General features: G+C 26.5%; 2 protein-coding genes across 3 annotated transcripts; both read right to left on the reverse strand.

Moving 5' to 3' along the window:
- Window positions 1–2,074: 2,074 nt before the first annotated feature.
- Window positions 2,075–8,967, reverse strand: LOC105205261 (thyrotropin-releasing hormone-degrading ectoenzyme). 2 transcript variants are annotated; one of them, XM_011174603.3, is made up of 12 exons: window positions 8,844–8,967; window positions 7,340–7,834; window positions 6,445–6,912; window positions 5,252–5,432; window positions 4,891–5,044; window positions 4,714–4,795; window positions 3,951–4,348; window positions 3,506–3,783; window positions 3,062–3,264; window positions 2,589–2,888; window positions 2,440–2,509; window positions 2,075–2,230 (listed from the first exon to the last, which is right to left on the reverse strand). In XM_011174603.3, the coding sequence occupies exons 1-12, from the start codon at window positions 8,864–8,866 to the stop codon at window positions 2,087–2,089; spliced, it is 2,796 nt and encodes a 931-aa protein (XP_011172905.3). In that variant the 5' UTR covers window positions 8,867–8,967; the 3' UTR covers window positions 2,075–2,086. The 2 variants fall into 2 exon arrangements, with proteins under 2 accessions (XP_011172905.3, XP_011172904.2); XM_011174602.3 differs by lacking the exon at window positions 8,844–8,967 and adding an exon at window positions 8,174–8,320.
- A 478-nt stretch (window positions 8,968–9,445) lies between these two features.
- LOC105205293 (glutamyl aminopeptidase) lies at window positions 9,446–19,244 on the reverse strand. Its single transcript, XM_026130669.2, has 12 exons — window positions 19,042–19,244; window positions 17,977–18,489; window positions 16,454–16,903; window positions 15,232–15,415; window positions 14,644–14,800; window positions 14,302–14,383; window positions 12,677–13,050; window positions 12,160–12,434; window positions 11,865–12,055; window positions 10,798–11,094; window positions 10,643–10,721; window positions 9,446–10,125 (listed from the first exon to the last, which is right to left on the reverse strand). Exons 2-12 carry the CDS (start codon window positions 18,456–18,458, stop codon window positions 9,958–9,960), a joined length of 2,739 nt encoding a protein of 912 aa, XP_025986454.1. The 5' UTR covers window positions 18,459–18,489; window positions 19,042–19,244; the 3' UTR covers window positions 9,446–9,957.
- Window positions 19,245–19,843: the final 599 nt, after the last annotated feature.

The following is a 19,843-nucleotide window of genomic DNA, read 5'->3' on the forward strand; positions in this document are numbered from 1 at the left end:
ATAACATTAAATATTCGTTTTATATTATATTATATTATGTTATGTTAAGTTAAATAGTCTATTATTACAATTTAAAATAAAATATTATAAATAATTCTAAATTTTTAGTTTTTAAGAAATTTACATTTTTAAATAAACAAAACATTTCTGCTTTAAAAATATGTTAAATTATTAACAAATATTTTTACTTTAAAATAATGTTATTAAATGATTATTGTATCAATGTTTCTACAGACTTTCATAAATGTTATCAATTTGCATTTATAACTGTGATAATTTTATACACTTGTATTCATAAAAAAATTGATTTTTATTATTAACAAGTCCTATTATTTTTTATAATTAATATTTTTTTTTATTTGTGATCTATCTACTTTTGTACATACATGACGCGCTTATATAACGTCGCGAGAATGACAGTAATTTTTCGTTCACTTTTGACGCAAGTTATATGCTTGCTGTGATAACCTCTAAGTGTAAATAATAACTATTATATCATTGCATGTACTATGATAAAGTGATATCTTCTCCAATAATGATAAACAAATGTAATTAAAGTATAAACTTAATTGCGACTTTTCTTGCAATGTGATAAAGTGTTTGTTAAAGAATATATAAATCCAATACGAGATAAAAGAATCTAATAAGTAAATAAAGTTTTTAAAATTTATTTCTTTAAATAATTAGCTATAGAACAATACCCAGAAAAAAATTTTTATATTTAATTATTATTTAATTTTTTATACATTTATATATAATTATAGATAATTGTATATAAAATATATCCATATATATTGAAATATATATCATTATACATATTTTAAAAGAATTATACATAAATATGCATTTTTTATTTATATATAATTATATAAAAAGTTTTTTTTTAGATATTATTTTTATATATTAAACAAATAAAATTTATTTATGATTTACATTTATACCAAAATTAAATAAGTGAAATACTGCACAGATTTCTGAATAAGTTGTATTGACTTGTTTTATGAAAATAAATACAAGATTTGCACACAATTCCATATATTTTGATATATATTTTTTATATAAAGCTTGCATACACATAATCTATTTGTGATATACATATATGTGACGTGATATCAATGTTATGTTAAATAAACTAATTAACAATAATTTTTTAAAATTATTAATCAATCTGTTTTAATTTATATGCATACATTTAAATGTATTCATATATTTAATTATTTCTCTTGTACTACACAATTTTATTTACATAATATTATTAATAATAATCAATATTTGCCATTATCTATAGAAAATTATGATCATCTAGATAAAGATATAGCTATCTTATTTTTATCTAGATTATTATAATGTATATTATCTTTCTTTAAAAAAAGATATTATCCTTTTCAAATTATCTAAAGTAATGAGAACAATAATGAAAATGACATATTATCCTTAACCTCAACTTCCAAGTTGCCATTTATTCTAACATGAACATTTTTCAAAGTAATGACAATAAAGTTACGTCCCAAAATTCGCTGCCAATACTGAAAAATCTACAATAAATCATAGATTTTTAATACTGACAGTGTATTTCGTAGATCAGATTGCACAAGTCAAGGTAGTGCTATGTAAAAATTGCTCTTAAACTATAAATTTGAAAACTTTTACGGAAAAGTTTGTCAATCATTATACATATTATGACTGAATTAATATTCCTTTTATTTTTAACTTTGATTTTTATTTATACATATTGATTCAATTAAAAAAAAATACTTTTTGTTAAATTATATTATTTGAAAAACTTTTGTTTCTAAGAAATAAAGATTTAGAGAAATAAAAATATGAATTACTGTTTTCATATTCTAAGTGGTTTTACTTAATAATGATATTATTTTAAAACCATCTAAATCAAACCATATATAATTTTATCCTTTATCTAGATATTTAAAATTAAATCTTTATCTTATCTAACAATGAGATACATTTACATGTACATAATTTTAAGTTATGTCAGCCCAATAATGATAATAGTTATAACAAATCTTGTTGAACTGATTTAAAATGTTATTAGTAAAGTTATCGAATAAACATGTTAATAAAGATATCAATTTATTGTAATATTTAAACTTTTGTTTACTAACCACACACGAATTTTGTTTACAATTATCTCCGCCAACTCTATATTTTGCTCTCGAAGTTTTATAATTTGTGGTACTTCCATTCCAAGCTTACCTAGAAATTCTTTTATCTGAAATAAGGTATTTTGAGTGTACTATTTTGGTATATAGAGCATTATTCTATACATAGGATTCAAACATAAAAAAATGTAAAGTAACTATACTATATAGCCTAGCACTCAATATGCTTATTTAATGTTTCTAAGTGTTATGGAAAAGAGGAAAATATGTAATTAAACCATATTGAGTACCTATGTACTTAATACTAATGTAACAATACCTTTTGGATTTGTTTCCTAGATACAACGCTCCAACTAACATCATGTATCAAATACATCGGGTCTTCAACGCTGTAAGAAAAATTCTTACGTTAATTACACAATTCTATGATCAAAAGAGTTATTGAAACATTAGATATAAAAGCATTACACAGTTGTAAGCTTATCCCAGTGTGATATAACAAAATTTATCACCACGTCGATATTTGGAAAACCTCCATTTAATACGGAATAAATAACACGATAAATATCATTTTTTGCGAATGGTGAATGTTCCGATATAGTCATGTTTAAAAATTTCGCAATAATACTCTGATTCTTGGAATGTCCAAGACAGTATAAAGTTGGTTCGGACTTGTTCGTATACATATACAGTAGTTCGTTCCAAATATTTTCTTCTGCTTCTTTAACGCCATTACAGAATATCCATCTTTTCCTTTGGAATGAAGTTCTAAAGCAAAATTTTTAGAAATATTGTATAAAAGAAATATATTCTCAGTGTTATTTATTTTTAGTAAATAAATATTTAATAGAAAATAAATATAATTTCCTCATAGAAAATTATTTTAATATATATTTATTATTTATTTTTCTCCTTTTCAATATAGAATATTTTATATTTACCTCTTTGCAAGTACCGCTGAATTTTTTAAATAATCACGTAATTGTATACGTGCTTTCCATAAGCAAAAAGAAAAATCTAAGGCGCATGCATCATCAGAAATTGCATATCTTGTTAAATTTTTGAAATAATTGTCATTCGGATTCTGCATACAATCTTGCAGGTGTGTCATTACTACAGCGGTCATCAACTCATTTATATATGACTATAATTATATAAATTTTATCAGTTTCATATATTGATACTATAAATTTAATATGGAGTAATTTATAGAAACTAATTACTATACAAAGAAATAAAGATATTGTATATACTAAAAATGTTCTTTTTTTTTAAATTAAGATTGGTCTTATTCTTAATTTTCTATGTAATCGTTATCTAGAACATTTTTTTGTTTTTTTCCAAAGAAATGTAAATAATTTATGATATAAAAAATCATAACTTACCTTAAACAATTCACCTCCTCCACTATAATCAAAAAACGAGATTGCATCTCTTAAAATTTTAAATAATGAGTACCACACTACATAATCCGTTTCACGTTGCAGATATTTTGTGACTTCCATGAGAATTCTAGGTTCTAATTTATTCGTAAATACGAGATGAATTGCATCATTAATTATCCTTGCGCGATTTAATACATGTATTTTTGTGTAATTCTCAGAATCCAGATAGTCTGCAATTTTCAACCAGTTCGTTGTATCGTAATTTACACGATAAAAACCTGCAATATAATATTATATAATATAATTTAAATTTACATATAATTTTATCAAATACTAAACGTTTAAATAACTGATTAATTATTTCTGTTATGTAATTAAGATATATACAAAAATTATAACGGTTTATAAAAACTGGATTTATAAAGACGTAATATATAAATCTTACCAGTTTGTTGAATGTTTACAATGATCCAATCTTGTGGGGCAATACCATCAATTACAAGCTCTTCAGTTTTTGGTGACAACCAGTGCGTAGCTAAAGTTGACGAGAAATCCGGATTGGTGCTAGTTGCAAAATTTATTGGAACCCACCATCTTGAATTCGCAGTGCTATTGGCATTCTTACGTAAACTCATTTTTTTGTACGGTTGAAAATATTCTTGGGTAATTTTTGTTTTTCCAGTGTGTTGATCTTTGATTACTGAAACAAGAGGGTATCCTTTTTGTCCTATCCAGGTGTCTATTACTTCTTGAACTTTGAATTTGTTCTGAGGCACCGCCGATTCATCAAATGCATCTTGCAAAATGTCCCATAAATCTTCAGGCTTGGCTACGCCGTACTTGCTAATAATTTATTTTATATATAAATGTTGAATTTACAGAATTATCTACTTATTACAGCGCTATCTATTATTTTCATGATAATTTTATGAAATGCATTTACTGCTCAAGAAATTACAATAGACACACATATTACATTTTAACATTTTTGCATTTTACATAATGACACTTAGCAAAATAATTTTTTATTATTCAATTTGCCAAGTTTTAAATTTTTATTACGTTTGTTATAATTAGTTAGATAATTATTAATTATGTCGTATTGTAATGGCTTTTATTCAAACTAAAATAATAGTCGATAATTTAATAGTTTAATTGAGAATATTTTTTTATAAATTTATTTTTATATAAAATTATAATGTACTAACTGTTTATCAAGATATCTAATAAGGCCTACGTGAAACACATCATCGGAGAGGCAATGTGATAGCATCCGTAAAAGCAGAAAAGCTGAAATAATAATCATATTTTTAAAGGAAGGATCTGCAATTTTTTTATAACCTTTGATTTAAAGTAAGCCTTGTTAAAGTAGAGAAATATATTACCTTTTTGATCACCTTGTGAAGGTTTTAAATTCATTTCTCTAATAGTATTAGGCTCCAGATTAAGAGGTTGCGTATGTTCAAAACTGTCCATATAAAGAATTGAATTTAGCGTTTTCATAACTAAAAAGTTTGTGACTTGCCAATCTTTATATATCTAAATGTAAGAAAATTTATTTAAAATATCTATCTATATATTTAAATGTATTATTTTACAAAAATAGATATTTTATTATTATATATAACATAGATATGTTTGTCTTTAAAATAATAAATCGTAGTCTTCTATAATCTTTAAAATAATATTAATTAAATTACAATATAAAATAAAATCTATTTGTGAGTTTTGTTATCAAATTTCTACCTTATCAATAATGTAGTATTTAAAATATTCAGCGAGTCCTCCGTTCAGCCATATATCAGTCCACCAAGAAGGACTAACAACATTACCCAACCATTGATGACTTGATTGATGAATGATATTCTCTGCAATTTTATGCAATGTGTCGATTGGACTATCTTTATTGTACAGTATTGTGGCTTCCCTATAAATAATAATCATATCATTTTCATAACATCTAGAATATTTATAAAATAAGATTTCTATACACACAAAATGTATATATAGAAATCATATTTTATAAATATTCTAGATGTTATGACAAATTATTCTAATGTATATTATTTATTGATTTAAGGGGTTATAAAAATAAAATTTGAGAAACAAGATATTTTTTAATACCATATAAAATTATTATTTTAAGATTTAAGAAATAAATAAATAATACGTTTTTGATTTAAAAATATGTATGTTTATTTCAAAAAGTAAGATGCAAAAATAGAATAAATATAAAAATAAATGAGAATTAATAGCAGTCTAAATAAATGTGCGCACCTGCAGAATAACCATAATTTAATCTTAATAAATTATCTAAAAAACAATTTTTTTACTTTTATCGTCATTTTTAGGTCACGGAAAAAATTAAAAAAAAATTGTTTTTAACGAGAATTAAAAATGTAATTAAAGTTAAATAATATAATTTTGCATCTTACTTTTCCAATATAATTTTGCACCTTACTTTTTTAAATAAATATGTATATGTATATTTTTAAAACAGAAACATTATATAGAATGTAAATATCTATCTCTTTAAACAAAAGTTTTATGTGATTCTAAAAAATATACCAATTCTTGATTCACTGGAGTCCTATAACCCTTTAAAATATTTTTTTCATTTGTTAAATGTAAGAATAAATAAAAACGCATAACGTAATCAAAAACAAAAAATTTTACAAATACTTTACCTGCAGTTAAAACTCGTGCAAAATAATAGACAATTATCGCGGCGCACGAGATATCCTACATTTCTTTATAGATATTGAGATAAAAGTTTTTGACTACATAAAATTAATATAATACAATTCCATATACAAATGGATTTTTCAATTCGTCGAAAACACTTACAAAATATCACGTCACCGATATTTGATGTATTGCAATGCTTCATTCTTCTGTGCACGTGTTATTGCATTTCTACACACGTATCATGACATTACCTGTAAGTGATAAGCCCCCAACTTTCCATGCCCTTATTGTATCCAATAACATATCTGTCAGGAAGCGCAACGTGATCGATTTTGGCCAGCCGAACGGAACTATTGGTGTATCGTTTCAATTCGATCGCTGCCTTCTGGGCAACTTCGTGGGCGAAACTCATCGAGGAAATTACGTTGCCTCTGCTCCAGACGTTGATGGTTCCATCGGAATTCCTTATATTACGAAGATCGAAGATTAGGAAGCTGACTATGTACGTTGATATGATGGGCGATTCTTCAAAACGTGTCCATATCTTTCCGTCCCTCTCGTCGATTTCCGACTTCTTAGAAACGGGCATGTTCGAAATGGCCGTGTAATTGGGATGATGTTTGACGGCAATTTTAAAAGAAGTCTTCAATGCCGGTTCGTCCCAGCAGGGAAAAGCCGTACGTGCATAAGTTGCCATGAAATTTGTCCCTGCAAACCATCTGTTGAAAAAAAATATTTCAGTTATAATTTTTCTTATCAAAGACAATGAATGTTTTTGTTCGTTATTCTTATTTATTGTTCTGACTAACGTTTATTTATTCATTCAAGTCGCCATTATTATTTAAAAAAAAATCTTTAATTTTAAAATATTAAAGTATGTGTTTTGTTTCTATTCCCGGTTTTTAAATACTTAAAAATATTCTAGTTTTAAACGATGTTTAGATTTAAAACAAAACGTTTAAAATGTTTTAAAGCTGTTAAAGAAACTTCAGTATTAAAAACGTTTTAACGTTTTAAAACCAATCATCATTTAAAATAAAAATATTTTTAAGTATTTAAAAAAACGAAGACAGAAATAAAACATTTTAATAACTCAAAATTAAACTGTTTGGAGTGTGGTAACATAAACAATGATTTCGTACTTACTCCGTATCTCCTTCGTCGTTTATATAAGAATTTCTGTAGAATCCGTATGATCTGTCGTACAGTACACCAGTAAATTTTAGATATAAAATATACCGTCCAACAGGCAGTTCTTCTCCAAAATCAAGGATCAACATTTCGGTCAGATTGTTACTGTCGTGCGTGATAGGAGCATAATAGGTAGTACGTAGTAGATAAAAGTCGGAATCACTTGTTCTCAAAAAAGTCGCACTTTCGTCTATTATCAATTTCTTCATGTGCAGTGTGAGAGTACTCGTCTGGTTCAGAATATCGATATGAATGTGTACTTCACCATCAAACGTAAAGTTGTCAGGTGTGAGATGTGGGTTTAACTCAAGATCATAGTGTAATGGTTTTATATGATTAGGTAGCCGATAATTTATCTCCTTTTCGTTCGAACATGAATCTTGAATGGCAGCGGCGTCTGTTGCAATGAGTGCAAAGACGTAGATGAAAATAATTTTGCACGTCAGCATTCTGAAAGAATAAAATAATTAATTTAAACTTTTCGTAGACATTATTAGAAAATTTCTTTTACTGAAAATCCGAACATAAAAATAACATATCGTCATTATAAATTTACTCAGTATGTACTACTGTTATAATTGCAATCGGGTATCATATTCTTGATTTAAATATATCAGTAACTAATAGTAATTAATTTAAGTTTTTTATCTAAAATAATACATTATAATTTAATAGATTTGTTTTTTTTAAGTTATTTTACACATTACTTTTTAAAAACGTAATAATTATAGATAACAGTTTATTGTAATTTAATGTTTATTATTTTAATAGAACTTTGCGCGTGCGTACCTCGTGTTCACAGAAACGTAGTCTCGCATTATCAGAGAAGCGTGAATGTAATACCGCAAAGTATAACAAATGTAAAGTGGAAATGCGTCTCCGCGTCAAAACAGCAACGTGACCGTAGTGTTAATTAAGCTGATCAGGCATATTAAGCAAAAGCGGTGGGCATCACGTTCAAGGTTGAATTTAACTTTACATAACTTCCACGTAGGAATAGTAATTCGCAGAATAAAAACAATTGATTAAATGTTTAATTTATTTTCATAGTAAATCAGCAAGTCAGATAAATTAATAAATACGCAACTTATATAGTTTATGAATAGCAAAAGTATGCTAATTTAGATTGCTGTTTTGTTAACATTTTTTACAAATAATTAAAAAAATTTATTAAATTATTATTTGTTTAGTTATAAAAAATTATTTCTAAATGAAAGGATTTAAAAGTGATAAAAAAAACAACGTTCTCATTAAAGAAGGTATTCGATTAAAATTATAAAGTAAAAAAATTTTTAATTTAGTACTTTAGAGAATTAGAGAAAGTAGATAAGATAAATTCTACATACAGTAAAACAGCAAAATTCTTAATATTATAATAGCATTTGTTTTTTTTCTTGTGTAAGAGATAATTAATTTGCGTTAAGAAATATTTAATGTTAAATCTTTTTTGCGTACTTACATTGAGCCGTTATAAGATCCCATGACGATAGTAAAGATTCAACTAGTTGAAACACCTATTATTTCCTATTTATAAACTTCTATGCTACAATTGCGCCACAATTGAAGCATTTGATGCTAATAAAGAATGATCTTTTCAAGGAAGCAAAACAAGACAAGCAATTTTATCAAATAGAGGTAATGCAATACTTATATAGGTATTTAAATATTTTGTATTTTGTATTATTAACATGAATATAATAATAATCATTATTCAACAATATTTAAATTTAGTACAAACATTATAAGAATACATTTTTAAGAATATAGATAGGTACACAGAAAATAATATTTGTTAAATAATTTTAACAAATAACTAAAAATCATTAAATAATTGATAAAATTGTGAAGTTAATTAAAAATAAAGAAATAAGTAATTATTGATACATAATTTTGTATAATATAAAATATATGTACATATATTGGAAATATAATAATGTAAAAATCGAATTTTAGATATAATATACATATAAGATAAAATTTATTTTACTGTACACCAATTTTATTTACATTGTAATTTTACAACGTTAAAATATAAAATACAACTTATTTAAATAATAAAAATAACATTATAAAATTTATTTATGTATACTACTTTTATATATAAGTACATATGTGTGAGTGTGTATATGTGCGCATATAAAATATTGTATAATATAAAATAATACAGTCAAACCTCGATAACAGGTATTTCAAGGAAAGAGTTAAATCTTCAAGTTACAAAGGTTTTGACTTATCAAAGTTTTTCTTCGAGTTATAGAAGTTTACTACTTTAAATTCGAGAGTTACAAAGGTAAAATAACACTTCTAAATATCTGACAAATAATTCAAGTTAAAATAGAATTTATTTTGCTTTATAGAGATTTTCTGCAACGAAGAGAAAAAAAATAAATAAAAATTTTTGTCTTATAGATGTTTTCGAGTTATCGAGGTTTGATTGTACAACTTGTAAATTAAAAAAGGAAGAAACTTTCTGACGATTTTCAGTACTTTATAAAAGTATTATTAAAAGTACAGTATATGTATGAACATGCACATATGCATGTTATAAAAATATTTTATATCCTTTTAACTTATTATGATTGTTTTACAATTTTATCTTCTTTTGTTATGAGTGGCAACAACTTGTTAGTTTTACTAATTATTTTCGCCAGATTAATTTTTCGTATTTTTAATCTTCTTTGATAACCTTCATATTCTTCGGATGTTTTCTCTCCGGAATTACTTTTCATGAAGTCGCTTATCTAAATAATAAATTATTAGTAATTTAATGTAGTTACGTATGATAAAAATCTAATGTAAAATAATTTTGTACATAATTTTTAAGCTAAATTGAAAGTAATTATATTAAAGTTTATTTTTCTTGGAAAAAGTTTAATAAAATCGTATAACAAATAATAATGCAATATAAAATTCTTACTTTATAATTATTTAAATTTAAATTTATGACATTAAAAGATTTCTGTATTTCATATAAAATTTATCTAATAATAATTTAATGTAGAATTTATTAAAAAATTAATAAAGTGTACTCTTTTGTTTGTTGTCTTAGTATAAACTGTTAAAAAATTTAATATTTTTTTTAACAAGCAAATATATATTTTTTATATTTTTTAAATTATCTTATCCTATTATATATGCATACATATGTATAATATATATAATAATATCAAAATTTAGCCTTATAATTGCCGATGATAGAATAGAAATATATAAATAAATTTAATTATAAATAAATAAAGATACAAGATAAAAATTTACCTTATCAAGTTGTTCATGGGAAAATACGTTAGTAATAATATTGTATAATATGTTTACTCTGTTGTAAGTTACTTCTTTTCTGTAAAATAAATTAAAAAATTTATAATTATTAAGTAAAAGATATAAGTTTTATAATTTGCAAAAGGTGTAATTACCTATTCATTATTTTTTCATAATTTGCAAATATATAGTCAAATACTGCATTTTTATCTAAATGTTTGTTAACAATATTTAAAATAATGTAATCGTATTCAGCAGTTTCTATTGAATCATTTGAAATACTTGTATTTATAAAATTGATCAGAATATCAGGATCTTCAGACGAAATCAAGTAGTCTAATATATCTCGATCTTGATTGGTGAGATACGTATCCATTAATTTATTCCAAGTGGACGCATTGGCTTCCATTATACCGTAATTATATATCCAGTCTTTGAATTCCCAAGACATTCTATATATGTAAAAAAAAGATTATTTTTTAGCTCTGTCTGTTGTGTATATTAGAGAAGAAGGTGGTATTATCTTGGGCACTCATTTATATTTTATTCAATTTTGTTAACAGTCAATATTTTATATTAAAATTTAATGACTACATTTATTAAAACGATTTTTAATATATTAATAGACACAAAGTTGTATAAAATATTTATTATTTATAACATGTGATTTATAAAAATGTGATGATGCTGCATAAGTTCAAAGAGCAATTGCGATGATAATAAGGGCTACCACAAAAAATTTTTTAATGTTTTTGTTTAAAAACAATGCAGTATTTTGTTACAAAATTATATATTTCTAATATTTTATGATTAAAAATTTTCCTGATTAAAATTTTTTTTGTTGTTTAAAAACTTTCTTGTTTAACATTAAACAACAAAGATATTTCTAATGATTCTGAACGCACTGCTCCAGAGTAAAAATATGCGATTAAATTTTAAAGTTTATATAAAAAAGCTTCAAAATCCTTAAACGTAAAAATGCCTTATAATAATTATTAGCTGCGTATTGACTGGTATTGATATATTATCTTTACATGACGACAAGCTAATAAACAAATAATTCTATAAATAGTTACTATCAATTTGTTATCCTAATAACAAAAATAATACGGATGCATAATACTTGTACGGCCCGTAATACAACTTCCTTCTCTATCAAATAATTTATTATATTAATTTATCACATTAATGTTGAAACATTATATAATCATAATAAAAACACCTGGGTGTTTCAGGATTTGTAAGAATTTCATTTAATTTAACAGTGGCTCTTCTCTTGCACTCAGAGTGGCCGAGAGTACACGCCCATTTTAAAGTATTGTATCTCATAAGCTTTTTAAGATCGTCGTCGGCAGGATCTTCTTCATATCCCACAATTTCAATATATTTCTCCAAAATGTGTAGTGTGTGTTGCTATATGTAGAAATTATATAAAATAAATTTGATTCTTTTAATTATAATTAAATGTTTAATATATATGTTTTTTATTAATTAAATACTACACACTCTCTGTTTACCTTAAGAAAATTAATTTCTGGAATTTTGTAAAATCTACTCATCTCCTCTAAAACAGTAAATATCGGACGTAATGCTAAATAATCTGTCTCACGATGCAGATAATTTGTAAGCTCTACAAATATCTCAATATCGAGTTGCTCTGTTAGCATAAGATGATAGGCATCTTCAATGATTTGAACTCGATTAAGCACATGTATTTTTGTATAGTTGTCAGAATTGAGATAAGTCGCAAGTTTTCGCCAGTTTGAATCATCGTAATTAACGCGATAGAATCCTGTGTAAAATTAATTAACATTACAAACTACATCATTAAATCTTTTCCAGATTTATAAAAAAATATTCTTTTATGTTTACGTACATACAAGTATCAAACAATTGCCATTATAGTTATAAAATAAAATATTACTGAAATTTGGAATATTCTTGATAAAAATTACAAATCATAATACACAAATTAATTAATATTTTTTAATTTAAATTAAATTATTGTCTAATGTACAAGTTAAGCATATTTACCCATTTGTTGTATGTTAACTATGATCCAATCATTTGGATCGATTCCATCAATGCTTATATTTTCATCTTGTGGACTTAGCCAATGAGTGGGCAGAGTATTAGAGAAATCGGGATTTGTTTGTGTAGCGACAGTTAAAGGTACCCACCACTTGTCGCTATCGTTGCTGCGATTTTTTGGATTGAAATGTTCTTGCGTTATTATAATTTCACTGGTATTGTAGTTTCGGGTTACTCGCACCAAAGGGTAATGTCTTTGTTTTAACCAGGTATCCATTACATCTTTCAATCTATAGTTATTATGTGGAACATCTGATTTGTCGAGAGCTGTTTGCAAGGCGCTCCACAAGTCATCAGAAGAAGCTGAACTAAACTGGCTACAGAATGTAAAATAAATGTAAAAGACAGTATAAGATATGTACATTTTATTAAATAATAATGCAATTTTTGCATGTGATCAATTTATTTATTTTTTCTTTTTATTGGTTATAAGTAAAAAAATCAAATTCTTAATATTATTATGAATGTACAGGGACTTATTATGAATGTGCGTCAGCTAAATTCGGACAAAACAGTTTAATAATATACTCCTTCATTAAAAAAAAAACTTGAAAGTAAAAAAAAAACTTTTTTACGTCGTTTAAGAAACGACTTCTTAAGTTCTATTATTCAATACATTCCCTGTTTGCTGCGACCATTCTTTGCCTCGACTCTTTGCCTGAAGGACGAGCACACTCTCTTCAACTGCTTCTTGTCCAAATTCGCGAATGCTGCCTCAATAATGATCTGGAGGGATGCCATGTTGGAGTTCTTACTTATTAGAGATGCTTTCAATAGCCCTAAACGTTATAATCCAGAAGGTCTAAATTTGAACTATTCTACGACCAGAATTCCTTGGATCAAAACATGTCCATGTTATCGGAAAATCAATTTTGGTCATTTGTCATATCTTAAGCACATAAGATGTGTATCTCAAGTCCTCTTCAGTGATCCGACGCATATTGGCCTGACTCACCCCCAGTGTGGTGGACAATTTCCGAAGCTCATTTCGAAAGACCCAGGGGTCTTTCGAAATGAGCTCTTGGGCTCTTTGGACGACAGCGGGTGTCCTTGTAGTCTACTCTCTCAAATGATTTTACCTCGTCGGGTTAGTAGAATCTTCTTCGGAATTCTCCACGTTTGCATATTTTTGCGCAGTGTCGCAAATGATCAAAACTTTTGGCTACCCAAAAAACCGAATAATTTTGGCCGGTGAACGTTTGGCGCAAAGCACTTCAATTATCATCGCTCTTCGATCGTATTCCGCACTTGGTCTCATTAATTCAAACATTTTGAGATTATATACATTTTACACATACATCTGACTCACTCAAGCTTCAATAATCATCTACTGCTAAAACCACAAGTAGCGAGAAATTCAAATTGAATTTTGTCCGGATTTATCTGACGCATCCTGTATTTGTGTATGTATGTGTGTGTGTGTGTGTGTGTGTGTGTGTGTAAAAAATTAAACGTGATATTGTATTGATTAAATAACTAATTAAATATTAAGTATTATATTAATGTTATTATATTGAATGTGTTTGATATATTAGTATCCTGATAATGTAAAAAAATATATTACTTACTGTTTATGTAAATATTTAATGATACCTTCCTGAAATACTTCAGGGGTAATAATATGCTGTAACATGCGCAGTATAGCAGGTGCTGCAATAATTTACATCCGAAATATAACTAATATGTTAGAATAACATGATACCATTTTATAAATTCGCAAACGTTACTAACATATTAGAAAAAAATCACTTTTTGCAATTTAACATAGAACGCACATTTTTCCGCGTTCTTGACAAACCTAATAAACTTAATAAAAAAATAACAAATTTAAATTCTTTTTTTAGTGTCACTTTTGTTGTTGCTTTATATCAATTATGTTTGGGAACTTGGATTTGTTTATTCAATCTTACCTTTACCATAACTGGCAAGAGAAAAAAGTGACTCAATTTCGTGGCGGGTGTTAGCTTCGAATGTAATAGGTTCCATATTTTTTGCAATATCATAATGAAGAGCTAATTGATGAACACTGATAACAAAATAGTCCATTACTCGCCATTCCTTTACAATCTAAAAGCATACGAAATTTGAGAAAACTTTAATAAAATTAACTAAATATTAATATAATATTAATACTATATACAAAAAAATATCATTCTCGAACTAAAAAAAGCAATTACTCAATTTTTAGTTTTTATCTTTTATATTTAATAGTCACATATATAGATTCAATTTTTTTGCCGGAAACAGAACGTGGCGTTATTTTTGTCGGAAACCGGAAATAGCGTTTTTTTTGCCGGAAACCGAAGTGGCCTTTTTTTGCCGGAAACAGGAAGTGACGTTTTTTTTTTGCCGAAAACAGAAAGTGGTGTTTTTTGTCATAAACCAGAAGAGGCGTGTTTTTGGCCAGAAACGGGAAGTGGCGTTAATCTATCTTTTACTCAATAATAATATTTTAATTGCATAAAGATAAATTTGTAAGAATATTTATGTAAACCAACCTCATTAAGAATATACTCTTGGAAAAATGACGCAAGTCCTTCGTTTAGCCACACGTGAGACCACCATGACGGGCTAACTACATTACCAAACCATTGATGAGCCATTTCATGAGCTGCTGTTATTGCTACTTGTCGTTTATGATAAATATTATCTTCTTCTTCATTGAACGTGAAAGACTTTTCGCTAAAAATTATTTTAGAACCTAATTATATATCGTTTATTTTCGTAATAATATGCAATATAATTAACATTCACATATAATTGTTTAAGATAAGGTAAATTTTATGGTCTGGATTTGCAGTTTATAATTATTTTTCCCCTATATTTTTAGAGATCTTACATTATTTTCACGGTCATTTCCATTTTAAATTTAGTTCTAAATTAGTCAAAAATGTTTGAAATTATTTATATAGAATAAACACTCATAAGTTAGGATTGCATTTTTTGCTTTAATTTTTAAAGAAATTGACGTTACGCGACGCAGTAGTATTTACAAGTTTTATTTCACTCTGATTTAGACTAAAACGAGGGAAAAATTTATTTTACAGTGGAATAGTGCAACGTTATATCAATCCGATAACAATACGTGACACCAGATGACCACGCTAAAGTAACATATACTTTCCGTAAATAAAATAATCACACATAAAATGTGCAACATTATAATTATAAAATTTCTTGCCTGTTCTAATAAAATAAATTTTTAGAGATTTAAAGAACTTTAAAATAAAAGTAAATAAAATATATTTTGAAAGTATTGCATAGGATTTTACTTTTCAGAATAAAATATAATCTTGTTCTAAACTTATCAAATAAATAACGATTTCTTTTATATCATGATAAATGACTCAAATAAAGTGATGTTGTGCAGTGACATAATTCATTCCTATAAATACTTATTTACTGCATTTAAAAAAAGTATCTTTTCACTCAAATAAAGTCCCATTTTTAGAGTGCAATTCTATTTTTATTTAAAGTCATTCAAAGTGAGTATTAATTTATACTTGAATTTTATTTGTTTGTCGAATGATATTTTACTCTACGAGAGAAATTTAGGAAATGTTTTCAAGTTTCTCATACAAATGTATGTACATTATTTTGAGAAAAATGTAAAATGTAGTAAAATTACTTTTAAAATTTCAAAAAACATTTGTGAATAAAAATTAATCGGTCATGGAATATCCATGATGGTATCTTAAGAGTTAAATTATGCTATATTACTTGTAAATTATGAGTCCCCAATTTTCCATGGCACCAGCATTCAGTTTTGGAACCGCTAGATGATCCATTTTTGGAACTTTATCAGTGCTGTTGGTGTACTCTGTCAATATTTCTCTGGCCTTTTGAGCAATATCCTGCGCAAATTTTGAGTAGGGAGCCACTGCCGATCTGCACCACATATTGAGCGTTTCATCTTCGTTAGGAACACGAACATAATCGGAGACTACAAACGCTACAAGATAGGTTGACATAACGGGAGTCTTGAGAAAGTGTGTCCATATCATGTCGTCTTCCTCGTTTGATTGAAACCATATCGGCATATTTGACACGGCTGTGTAGTTCCGACTATGTTTTATGGAAATATTGAAAGTGGCTTTTAATGCCGGCTCGTCCCAACATGGAAACGCTCGTCGCGCATCGCATGCCTCGAAATGCGTTGCGGCCAACCACCTATCACATTTCACAATGTAACACGCTTTTGATAACAAAATAAATTCATCAAGCACTGTTAAAACAAGTGAAATGTTTGCAAAACGTGTAAATGCGGTTTAGAAATTATATTTGAACAATAATATTTCTTGCCGTTTGACCGTGACATGTGTCACTCAACGCTTTCAAATGGAGTTTCAAATGCATATGCTTCTTCAATTTAATAAATTTATTGGAATAGTACATGATTGGGCTAATTATATGATTAGAGTAAATGTAATTATAATAATTTGAATAAATGCAATTTTATGCAATGTAGAAAATTTATCTTACTTGGTGTCATAAACATTTAGAAAATTATTTTTTTAGATAAGCTTCTATTCCAAAATTTATAAAAATATTTAATAATTATTATTATAATTATTATAAGTTATAAAAATGTTTAATTATAATTAAAAAATAAATAACAATTTAAAATAATATAGATAATATTACAAACAATATAAAATTTGTAAAAAGATGTTTAATTATATAATGATTAAGATATTGTGTGCACGCAATTATAAATCTGTAATTTAAAATAATTTAATCCACACAAAGTTATAAAATATTACTATGTAATTTATGAATTTTAGTATCACATCTTTTTCAACGCAAAAGTTGCTGCAATGTTGTAATTATAACTTCTTTTTTTTTTTAATAACGATGATGATGTGTTTATGTTAAAATATTGTACATTATTCTCCCTCCCTTTCCTCCCCCTCCACTTAAAAAATAATTGCTGTAAATATTGTATATGTACAGGATGTATGTAATTATATTATATAACATTAGCATATTTACATTACACGATAAGAAATAATAAATATAAGTAACGATTGAATCATATCACAAAACATTTATATAAAGTTTTTAAATTATTTCCAAATTATATACAGTTACAAATTGCGTCGATAAGAAATGTTTTATAGTCTTATACGAATTAATCATTGGGACACATTAGGCAAGAATGATGAATAAATAATTGTAATAAATAATGTTACGAGAAAAAATGTAATAACTATAAAAACTTCGAAATTTTAACATCTACTCACACTTTTTCTTTTTCTTCATTGATGTACGATGATCTAAAGAAGCCGTTCAAGTTATTGTTTAAAATACCGACAAATTGTATATTTAGATCGTAAATTCCCGGGGATAGCTCATCGTCGAATTGAAGGGTTAAAATTTCTGTTTCACCGTCATAATTATGCGCCGTCGGTGTATGAGTAACGACATCGCTGCTGAGCAACGATGTCGCGGTTTCATTTATCGTCAAATCGTTCGTGTGCAAGCTTATGTTTTGCGTTGCTCGACAGATCTCGATGATAACATGGGTTTTCCCATCAAAGGTAAAGTCATCTTCTTCGATATGCGGTATCAACTTGATATCGTAGTGTATTGGAACTACGTTATCTGGTAAACGGTAATTAACTGTGTTCAAGCCATTCTCTGAATCTCCTTCAAGAGGAATAGCCACTGATTGTGAGGCGGCGAATATTAGGCCAACATTTATTAATATTTTCAGAAACGCCATGCTAATCTTCTTTTCAAATATCTGCACGTCACTTTATAAGAAAAAAAAAAAACAATTGCATGTATTCTAATATTTTTTCTTGTCCATTTCTAATTATCGTATTCCAATAAATTGGTTTTCAAAAGGAAAACTTTATATAAATATTGTCGATATTAATTAAGTATAGCTAACGTTTGACTTATTTTTTTAAATAAAAAAAAATACAGAAATTATCTTAATATTTTTACACACAAACAGATGTATATAAAAATTTTAATTATAAATGTACATAATAATTATTATAAATGTATATAAGTTTATTTAAGAGATTATTATTGAACATCAAGATCCGCTTTTGACCGGCAATGCCAATTTCTAAATTTAACAAGTTTTAATAAATAAAAAATTTTTTATTTATATAAGTACTTTTAAATAGAATTTTATTAATCTAATCTAATAAATCTTGATAAACGTTATAAGATTTTTTTTATTAGATGTATTATGCTATGTTATTAAATGAATGTATTATGGAAAATCTTGTAATTAGAAACTCGTATGTAAGTGTTACGATTATCGAGAATATTGATTATATCAATATTTGAACCTGAATTCGTGATTGTCGTAGGCTTGATGAAATGTCGATGAGATAATTCTCGTGTTGCAATCAGTTTCTCATTGTAGTCAATATATACGACGAATATTACTTTCCTGCTCTATATATTTGCACAAACTCAGGCTGCGAAACGTGCAGCGGTTTGGTATAACTGACTACTCAATAGTAAAGTGCCTCTACTTGTGAAAAGCAATGACTCTAGTCTTTTATTTATAACATTCGATACGAATATCTCGTATTAGGTGACGATCGGATGTTTGACGGTCATCCATTGTCATTTTAAACGTGTTTAATGCATGAATAATTTACATAGTTGACCTGTGTCTCATATTACGAAACGATGGCGATGAATTATGTCACACATTATAAATTTTAAATACACAGAAGAATATAAACTAACACGTTTTTACGACATTCACATTTTTTATTAATGCTCAATTTTTTCACACCTCCCGATAGCTGTTTTTTAGGTAAACATTATTTGTAAATTAATTAAAAAAATCAGGTTTATTTCACTGAAATCTTTAACGAATGGTTATTCTTCATACTACTAATTTTTGACGCAAAATGTACTAGAATTTTAATAGAAATTTTCTCCGGGAGTTATCTAATGGATAAAGTTATCTAGAGTTGAAGATATTAGGCATAAGTGTTTCTTGTGAGCTACTATCGCGTAGGTTATGAATCAGGTAATCATTGAGAATCACTTTAGTAGGTCACGATTAAAACGCATAGGTAACATACATTCTTTAGATACGATACCTATCGTTACTGTGCCTTAGGAAATGTTTGA

Source organism: Solenopsis invicta, chromosome 6 (genome assembly GCF_016802725.1).
Source record: "Solenopsis invicta isolate M01_SB chromosome 6, UNIL_Sinv_3.0, whole genome shotgun sequence".
NCBI classification, from domain to species: Eukaryota; Metazoa; Arthropoda; class Insecta; order Hymenoptera; family Formicidae; genus Solenopsis; species Solenopsis invicta.

Coding starts and splice junctions, on each gene's coding strand:
- LOC105205261 (XM_011174602.3), bottom strand. CDS start 8,202: ATGCGAGACTACGTTTCTGTGAACACGAG. Junction 5,045..5,251: donor AATACTACATTATTGATAAG/GTAGAAATTTGA, acceptor TCTTACATTTAG/ATATATAAAGATTGGCAAGT. Junction 4,349..4,713: donor ATTAGATATCTTGATAAACA/GTTAGTACATTA, acceptor ATAAATTATTAG/CAAGTACGGCGTAGCCAAGC.
- LOC105205293 (XM_026130669.2), bottom strand. CDS start 18,458: ATGGCGTTTCTGAAAATATTAATAAATGTTGGCCTAATATTCGCCGCC. Junction 16,904..17,976: donor AATGAAGAAAAAGAAAAAGT/GTGAGTAGATGT, acceptor GAAATGTGATAG/GTGGTTGGCCGCAACGCATT. Junction 14,384..14,643: donor TCTTGCCAGTTATGGTAAAG/GTAAGATTGAAT, acceptor AAATTATTGCAG/CACCTGCTATACTGCGCATG.